This window comes from Watersipora subatra, chromosome 9, assembly GCF_963576615.1.
Source record: "Watersipora subatra chromosome 9, tzWatSuba1.1, whole genome shotgun sequence".
Classification (NCBI taxonomy): Eukaryota; Metazoa; Bryozoa; class Gymnolaemata; order Cheilostomatida; family Watersiporidae; genus Watersipora; species Watersipora subatra.
In genome coordinates this window covers 45,257,446-45,267,599 of record NC_088716.1, presented here as the reverse complement: position 1 = coordinate 45,267,599, position 10,154 = coordinate 45,257,446, and the positions used below count along the sequence as shown (strand labels likewise).

Sequence of the window (10,154 nt, the reverse complement as noted above, 5' to 3'; positions counted from 1 at the left end):
CTCATGAATTGCGAAGGCTTATGAACGGAGAGAGCGGTGGCTATCATTCTGCTGTTTGTAAAAATATGAACTATTACAAATGCTTCAATCTTGTTCATTACAGTTATCAACCAGCCAAAAGGCTCGTGTGCATTGAGCTGAACTATGCTGAACCTCCAGCAATGACCTGAACTTTTGTTCACATAGGTAACGCGACACACCTTGACCACAATACCATAAAATATGACCCGTGCTATCAATAGTATAATTTACCAAGCTTAAAATAATGACAGCTTGGATTGATATCAGTAAAGTATTAACAGCCTGCTGGTCTGCGGGTTCACTGTAAGTTCACGTATGCTTAAGTTCATCCCTCCAACCATTTTCAAACATTTCTTTTAGAAGATAAAAGAAATGAATTTTTAATGGCAATGAAATTGATAAAAATTCTTTTGTTTTAATGTTTGGTAAAGTTTATGGTTGATAACGTATTTTAACAGCCTTTAAAAAGAGCATAACAAAAACTGAGAAAATAGCATTGTTTTATAAGCACACATCTGGAAAGGTCGATGTACTGTATAATCACATTAAAGACCCCGGACTTTTGAACTTTGCGATAGAAGAAACCATGCTTTAATGATCCTTCTACCCGGCAGACAACCCGATGATATATGGGCAAAAGATGAGTGCCGGATTAACTAGTTCGTGAGAAACACGCGATGCAGGAATTTATTAAGCGCACGTTTCCACAAACGCAGACACACAAACACATTAGTTTATTGCTATCGTCTGCGCAAAACTCTCATAAAATTACTCATGCAAAACTAGTCTTAAGTGTGCTAACACTTGGATTAGCTGCTGCAAGAGAAACAAACTGTCTAGAAAATGGAAAAAGTGGAACAACATGTAAACCCTCCCAGTTCATATGTATGCTATGCTTCATTCCGTGGACTATGTAAAATACAAAAAACCTTGATTAACTACAATTTTATTTCTAGATTAGGATTGTCTGCATATATATGTTTCATTTTGAATGTGAATCATTTAACACAAACCTTTTTGTAACAAAAATTTTTTTTGCTGTGTGATGTTGTGAACCAACTGACTCAGTTGATGGCTATTACTCACCTAGTTACTTTTTACATCTGATACTCTGGGATTCTACACTCTCAAGTCAAGCCACCGCTTATATTTGTTGAAGTTGTTATAAAGCGGTGAAGAGCCAGGAACAAACAGATAGGTGGGGGCGGGTAAAGAGCCTGCCAAACTGCTATTTTTAAAAATATTCGCTTAACAGCTCTAGGTGCCCAGCCATCTCTCCACAATGTTTAAGAAAAGCTATTAATCAACCTAAGACAGTTGCTAAAATGATGATATGTTCAAAAACGGATACAGAAGGGGAGACATGAATACCGTGATATTCTAAAGAACATCAATTTTAAACAGAATTAATGATTGAATTTTTAATTACAAAAATATAAAGCTGGCACTTGTTTTACTTTCAATTTGCGCATTGTCATTTGATCAATGGCATTGGTATATTTCCCAGCCTCACCATATTTACAGCAGAAAAAGATATTCCTTTTACAGAAATCTTTACTACAAATTGTGTACTCCTGATCACGTATTCTAGCTTACCACACTCCTACCAATCACATCACAATACTGTTGAACATATTGCCTTATCCCAAATTTGCTCGTTTTCGTATCTGTATTACAGGTTTCAAAATCCTGCATAAACTATGCCCAGAATATTTATATTTATCTTTCCATACAAATCACAAACATCATTTTCTGTTTCGTGAGACCAACATACTACATCCACCATCCCATGTTTCAGTTTATGAACTTTCTGTTACCACAACCTTTAGGTTGTAGTAACAGAATTAGGAATGAAGCATAGCATACATATGAACTGGGAGGGTTTACACGTTGTTCCACTTTTTCCATTTTCTAGACAGTTTGTTTCTCTTGCAGCAGCGAATCCAAGTGTTAGCAAACTTTAGACTAGCTTTGCATGAGTAATTTTATGAGAGTTGCGCAGACGATAGCAATAAACTAATGTGTTTGTGTGTCTGCGTTTGTGGAACGTGCGAGCTTTGTAAATTCCTGCATCGCGTGTTTCTCACGAACTAGTTAACTAGCACTATTTTAGGTTATAAAATTTCTGCTACTACAACCTTCAATTCACCATCCCGACTCCTCCGCAATAATATTAGATTACCAACTTTTAAAACACTTTTTTCAACTCACTCAACAACTTTTTATTTCTGTTTGGTCATTTTTTCTCCTTTGTTGCACATATTGAAAATGTCATTTTGTTGATGATTACAATGCCAATTAGAAGTTATACAATAAAAAGTTACATACCATTAAGTATTTTGGTATAATCTTTTAATGGCAAAAAGGCACAGATAAAGTTTTTGTTCCAAGATATGCATGCACTTGTATAAACAGCCAACCTAATGCTGCAGTTTTAAAATTGTGATGATCTTGTGGTCAAGTTTGAGCAACCTTCCCTGCAATAACAAAATTTGGACAGTGGAACTGCAAAAAAATGTTTTTATATGCAATTTATCTCCATGAAAGAGATTATTGTTAAATTATGCATATTTCACGGTTATTAATCAACCAAACGCTACATTTTTTGTCTTCTCTTGACTTACGCCTACGCGAACGCATCACTATTTTAGGTTTTGCGGTGAGAAACTAGCGAGCATCCTTTTAAACTGGCTCTAACCGGATTCTCTCTGCGCCTGCGAATGCATTGTTCGCCAGGGTAGTGACACTCATTTGACAACCATGCACAGGTCACTAGGGTACCGAATTACAGCTTTGTGAGTCAGATCAAGCTGGATGGTACAAATGAGCAATTATACTTATAGTTTAATTAGGTATAGTATTTATTGATCACCACTTTTAATTGATGCTCCTTTTCTCTGAGAACTTCAAATCAAATTAGGATGCATGGCCTGCGAACTAAGAAATATTGTTTCTCTGTTTTCTCATGGATGATTCCAAAATATGATTTTGTAATGCAGCATTCTAGTAATACTAATAAACGGACTGCTAGTTTTCTGGTTCAGCAAATGGCATAAAAAATTGTGAAAGAGAATCTGGAAAATAAACCAGAGCAGATAACATATAAGCAACCTTGACACCCAAAGTCGATCTGTTTGGATCATTGCTTTGTAGGCTATGTGATGACTATTGGATATTGTAGTAAAGTTTCTTATAAGAATACATTGTGTGCCTTTTAATTCGTTCTTTGGTGAAAAAAACAATGATAAATATTTTGTGCTGTCAAATATAGGCCTACTATTAAAATATGTCATATAAAATATGAAAAATAGCTAAATGTATAACCCAAATTAGATAAAAAACTAAATTATCAAAATAAAAATCAATAAAAACAAATTTTGCCTTATTCTACTAGTAATGCCTGATAGAAATACGTAAAATGACTTACTTACACTTACACTATATATATAATTTCAATTAACTTAATGTATATAATTTTGTCATTTTTTATTTGGTTTTTAATTTCTACCAACTTTTTCTTTTACTTAGAAAACTAGAATGTTTTAGGAAAATTTGTATGAAATATACGGGAAAGTTTTTTTTGTTGTTAAAAAGTTTACATGTTAATAGAAGTTGCATATAGAGGTGAGTGCAAGTTGATATTTTACTGTAGATATATGATTAGAAGAAGAACATCATACAATGTATGTCTATGCATGTGATTGTATTAAGAATGTGTTTTATAAAACTATATTTATAAATATAGCTCAAAAAATTTTAAATTTTTTCAGAAAATACGCTGAGAAACTAACTTTTATATGGTTTGTATTGGAATAAGTAGGCCTACTCAACTGCTATAAAAAGTTAAATATGCTTTTCTTGTACTTTGAACCTAAACAAGCAATTCATTTATGCAATTGGAGAAGAAATAATTCAAGAGTGACCTTTACAAGCCGGTGAGAAAGGTATCCAAAAACATTTGAATTTGATTGATGAGTAGATACTAAAACATTCAAAGCCTAAATTTTACAAAACCCTTTGTCAAACTTTATGGCAACAAAAAAATCTCTAACCGTTATTTAATCGGTCAATATCTATTTTTTGAGGCAACTCAAACACAGCATGGCATCAAACATGGCAGTAAACCAAAGCACTCTCATTTCTTATGAACAGGAACAATGCAAACAGAAAGTATATTTTAAAAGTATTAGATAATAATTATTAACTTTTACAATACAGCTGCCTATCATGCGTTGCTGTTTTAAACCGATATCATCCAATAAATGACCCTGAAGTATTTTGCACAATTATGATTCAATGTAAGGAGCATCTATATAGTAAGCCTTTTACAAAGTTGTATTGCATATCGAAGCTGTGAAACTCCTGTCTTAGATCTTACTAAAACAAACCGATCATTACGAAATCAATGAATAAATGTTACAACATTTACAAAAATACTTACTCAATATTCATCAAATTTGCAGAGGCTGCAGTGATCTCTTCAAGACCACATTTTACCACCCGCAATAGCTATATGACGTTTGTTTATAGTTAACCTCCTATATGGTGTAATTTCAGAATTTATTTGAAAAGTTGTGAAAATTGTGGTCACTATAAAAACTTTATTAAATTATCAATATTTGTAGCAAACAAAGATTAATACAAACATTTTGCTTTAGCAGTATAGGAAAATGTACAAAACTCGTAAACCCCTTTACAATGAAAAGATAACAATGCCTACCCATTTAAAACAAGAAATATAAACATAAAAAAGATGACATTAAGAATGTCAGACGTTCCTCTTTGAGCTATTTTGAGGAGCATGGCTTTCAGGATACACTTTTTGAGAGCTCGACTTATTTTCGGAACTTCTAACCGTCGCTTCATATTTCCTTTTCCTGCTGGAGCTAACACTAGTTCGTGTTCGTCTGTCCGAGCAGACTGACGTACAGTCTTTAGAACTAGTCGCCTGATCTATATTGTCAGTCGTAACTGTCCTGTCCGTAGCTTCTGTAGATTGAGATCGTTTTTGCTCTTTACATTGAGTTGAGTTTGAGGTGTCACTGTTACCTTCCAAACCACTGGTGGACGGCGACGATGAAGAGGTAGTTGTTCTATCGAGATGCCATTGAAATCGTTTTAGTTTCCGTATTTGCTCCGCTTTCCTACGCATGTAGTTCTCATACATACACATGGTCCCGGAAATACATGACATCTGCATGCTGTACTTGTATGAAAATGTCCGTTTCCCTGGCAACCATAAATATACATTTCATAATAATCCTGGTAAGTACAGAACTGGTACACAATGAAGTTATATAACAGTAAGCTAAGGTGGCTATCACAGAAGATAGTGGAACAAAGCCGGTTTCATCAACCTTATTTCAAGATAAAGTAATTTATTTTAAAGGAGTTTTTAATAAATTGCATAGTCTGTTTTATCTAATTGAGAAAAGTAAATAACAGCAATAGAAGGAGACGAAGGCGCAATGAGGACACACATGAGCGGTAGCATAGCTAGCCATGGCGCTAGGCCTTGGTGAGCAGTTAGTTAATTTATATCTATTCCAGTAAATCAAGAAGGTGTTTCTTGAAGCTAGACTTGAAGTGATTGCAATTGCTTATTTGTTGGAGGTTAGTTGACAAGGAGTTCTATACAACCGACACCTGAAACATGACCCGCCTGTGATCGGATGCAGGAAAGGTAGGTGGAAGTGGTAAAGCCATCAAGAAATGATGTGTTACATGTAATCAAGTCCGTAGAATTTGTTGAAAAAGTTGTGGTGCTTGGTTTTACACATAACTTTGAGAAGAAACTACTATTAGCAACTCTTATGACGATAATGTTATTGATTCTATAAGTATCGATCTTTCTGAAATGTAGAGATATAACATCCGTCAATCGGCATTCCCTAAGGTAGGTTATTTTCAGTTGGTTTCATGGCATCATATTTTAGGTATTAAAGGTCACTGATATGATATAATAACTCACAAAAGCTATGTCAAGGTCAGCGGCATAGATTGCATAAATTCTTAAATGTATGCTTCCTCTTTGCTATATGAAGTTCAATGATTCGAAAAATCTTTGAAATTCCTAACAAGCAGCTTTCTGAATCAATATTTCAGGGTTGACTGTTTCCATATTTTTTATAGACTCCTTATTTTAAAACTATATCGCCACAATTATATTGTATTTATATATACACAATTATATCATGATATATTCAATTGTTGTTTGTTCGCTCACAACTATGTCTTCCCGAAAAGTTTAATATATTGATTTTTTGTTCGTCCAACTATTAAGAATGAGTCATTGTTTTGCGGTCTGTCATACAGGAAACTAAATAACTTATTAATTATGAATCAAAACCCTTGTTGTTTTCCTGTAAGCGGTTCACTTGAACTCTAGCATAGCATGACATCACAAAAAACCTGAACCTCAAAATATAAGTGCTTCGAATTAGTCTTCAAGTAAGTGATGAGCTCATATATGTAGACACTTGTCTGATGTTGTCAGCTGATTGCAATAAGCCTGGGGTTTATAGAAAAACTATCTCTCTTTGTAAGCCAACTTTTGCTCCAAAACTGATGAGTTAATTTTCTTTACACCCTTTTCTAATGATGTGATTACAAAATTCCTAAATATAATTTTGCTGCCTAAAATATGGATAATCTATAATTGCGCCATGCAGAAAAAAATATTTTTTACTATAATAAGAGCCGTGTCCATCCGTTTAGGCGACCATCAGAAGCCAGTAAACGGTTGGAATAAAATATTACTTTTAGCAGGATTCGAATTCGCAACTTGGATCTTGGTGACCGACACTCTACCGCCTGACCAACCACCTTCTGGTATTTCTGAATAATTGTGCAGATAACTATTCCCTGAGCTTCATCGGCAATCCTAACGATCTCTCACTGTGATTTTTATCGGCACACCTAACGATATTTCATGAGGCGCTTTACCGGCGCTCCTGATGATCTCCAACAGTGCTTTTTATCGGCACACTTAACAATCTTTTACGGTGGGCTTTATCGGCACTCCTGACGATCTCTCACGGTGCGTTATGTCGGCACACCTAACAATCTTTCACGGTGCGCTTTACCGGCACTCCTGACTATCTCCAGCAGTGCTTTTTATCGGCACCTCTAATGATATTTCACGGTGCGCTTCATCGGCATATCTAACGATTTTTCACAGTGAGCTAAACAGCTGGGGTACATGTGCTCTTTCCTAACAAGTTCATCATACAATGACATACATGTATTATCCTGTCTTACTAAGATATCTTATTAGGCTATAGAGATTTGGTTTGACATAGAATTTATCTTTTATCATCTACACTCGTCAATTTCCTGTATGAACTAATGTTCATTTTTGATATTTTAGATTAAAATGCATTTATTATCAAAAGCCATTTTAATACCAGAGATGTTGCAGAAATCAAATGCATATTAAACCATGGAAGCATAAAATATGAGTGGGCAGAATAGAGCAATTGTACACCCCCTCAAATAATTTGCATCCTCATAATCCAATTCTTTGAAGTAACTCTAATTTAATATGGGATGTAGAATTAATCGACACCGTCTGTGATTGATGGGTCAGAATATTTGTGTTATACCAGTGTTTCTACATTGCCTTATGATGACTATCAGTTGCAACACCTGCCGGAATTCCCAGTATTAATTTAATAAGTGTTTTATAAAAGGAGGCTCTGTTATAACGCACTGACTGCCTGTTTATCCTTAAAAAACTCTAATAATAGGACCATTCATTTTTTACTTTTTTTACTGTTTCATTTATTACCATGCATTCTTTTGTGTAATTCGATCATTTCTCATTCTGATAAAAACCCAAATACGCAGGAATCATGATGACAATAACTTGTACAATGAACTAATTATTATCAGTGTGTTTCAAGTTCAGATGTGGTAATAAGTAGGCCAGATTAGTCCTAACGAGTAGACCGAAGTATCAATAACAAGTAGGGCATATTTGAAGTACATAATTTGCAGACTGAATTACCAGAAATAAGTAAGCCAAATTGGCAATAACAAACCTGAATTTGTAGTAACAGGTAGGCCGTACTAATTTGCACCAATTAGTAGGCCCCATTAGCATGAAAAGTAGGCCGAGGTAGCGATAATAAGTAGGTCAAATTAGCGACTATACCTTGGCTGACAGCTCGTTGAAACCGTACTTTAATTGAATAAAGTTGTTCAGACAGTAGGCGGTGCTGTTCTAAGGCTCGCTCTAGATTCGCCTGGCACTCGCCGAGTCTGTCGCTTAGGAGCTCTTTGTTGAAGGAGATCAGACTCATGTTTCTTTCTACAAGCAATCCTGAACTGCCTAAAGGGCGCATACTGATTGTGTCTTTGTAGTTCAAAAATGTCCAGATCACTAAATTATCACACACTGATGACATCGTGTTGCTGTTGTATGAGGAACATCGGTTAGTTCTCTACGATGCTAGGCTCAGTTTCAGAATTTATCTAACTTTTTCACAACCTTTAAAAGTTTGGCCTTACCACCAAATTTAAATTCATTGAGCTCATAAGGTAGCTAAGATGAAACAGAATGAATTAACAACTAATTTAATATATATACCATACTTTTCGGACTATTAACTGCACCCCTATATAAGCCGCATCTGCTTTATTTAAGAAAAAAAACCATAATAAAACAATAAATAGGCCGCACCTTTTGTATAGGCTGCAGAACTCATGATCGTGCTTTTTAACCCAGCAACAACTTTGCTGATTACAACGGAACATTGGTTAGAATGGAATCCGTTTTTTTCACCTCTAGAGGCGAAGCAACCGGAGATTCCAGTTAATGCACCCTAACAGTAAAAGAAAAAACTACAGAATAGCTGCAGCCTCCAAATAAGCCGCATGGCTCAAAACATCAAAAAAAGTAGCGACTCCTAGTCCGAAAATTACAGTAATGCTATTTTAAAATATTTGTCATCTAATTAGTCTTGTGTTGTTAAACGCAAAGATGTGTCAATGAAGAATTTTGATGTAAGCAATTCTGTCAAAAGTAGTTCAAAAAATGATTATTTTCATTTCTCTCATCGATAAACGGGCAACTATGCGGCAATGTCGTGTCTATAAAAATTTTGTTGTTAGTTGACATTTAAGCAAATTTTTTCCATATGACCTTGAACCTTGAGTAGAGGGTGAACTCTAATTAGGCCTATAGGTTTTTCCTGAATGAACTGTCGCACAGTTTTGGCTAGCAATAAAAATGAGAAGTCAGTCGACAGGAAATGTAATCAGAATCCAGGCAATAGTATATCAGATTTTGGATGCTTTTCTTAACAAAGCTGCAGTTCGTCCAGCACCCAAGAGAGTACTGGCTCAAAATACACTTGTAGGGAGTTCTGAAGGGAATCGAGCGTTATTTGAGTTTGACTTTCAATTGTACTCTTACAGATAAAAACACAACTCTACTGACTCTTCGAATTCACTTTGTTTTACATGCAGAACTTGCATATAGTCTGCTGACACGGCTCACACGCTCTATATCTTATAGAGATATCTTTCTATATATAGGTTTCCCTCCTACTCCATAAACGAATTCTTCGACAAACCTTGTAAAAGAGAATCTATCCCAGACCCTTCCTATGCAAGTTCATGATCACAGCAAATCAAACATAGCAACTAACTATCTGCTTTAGGAAATTTGCGATTGGCTCTTCTAAAGAGTTTAAGCATCTTTAAACAACTATTTATATATAAAATTCAAACTTTGGTCGTATTTTCATAACAAGCTATTGTCTATAGATTATAGCAAAGGGACTTCTTCAGTTTTTCCATCGGGTATATGATGTTTCATTTTAAATGTAAATTGTAAAATGAAAATGAAAATGTATATCGAAATGTGAATAAACGAAATATTTTTGTAACAAAAATCATAATTTTTATGCTTTAGTATGGTCTGAGTTATACGCTGATTTAGTTGATTACTATTATTTATGCAAGTTATTTTTTAAATTTGAGACTCCGGTATTGTAGGCTCTCGAGTCAAGTCATAGCATATATTTATTGGAGTTGTCTTTCCAAAAAGCTATAGAGCTTTGTTATTAGTAAGATGAACAACAAATTAAGTTTTACTAACAAAAATACTTATAAAAATCTGTATTTTT

General features: G+C 34.7%; 1 protein-coding gene across 1 annotated transcript; it reads right to left on the bottom strand.

Annotated features, from left to right (window-relative positions):
- Positions 1-4,789: 4,789 nt before the first annotated feature.
- On the bottom strand, positions 4,790-5,194 carry LOC137405123 (osteocalcin 2-like). The gene has a single exon (XM_068091346.1). The coding sequence runs from the start codon at positions 5,192-5,194 to the stop codon at positions 4,790-4,792; it is 405 nt and encodes a 134-aa protein (XP_067947447.1).
- Between the last annotated feature and the right edge of the window lie 4,960 nt (positions 5,195-10,154).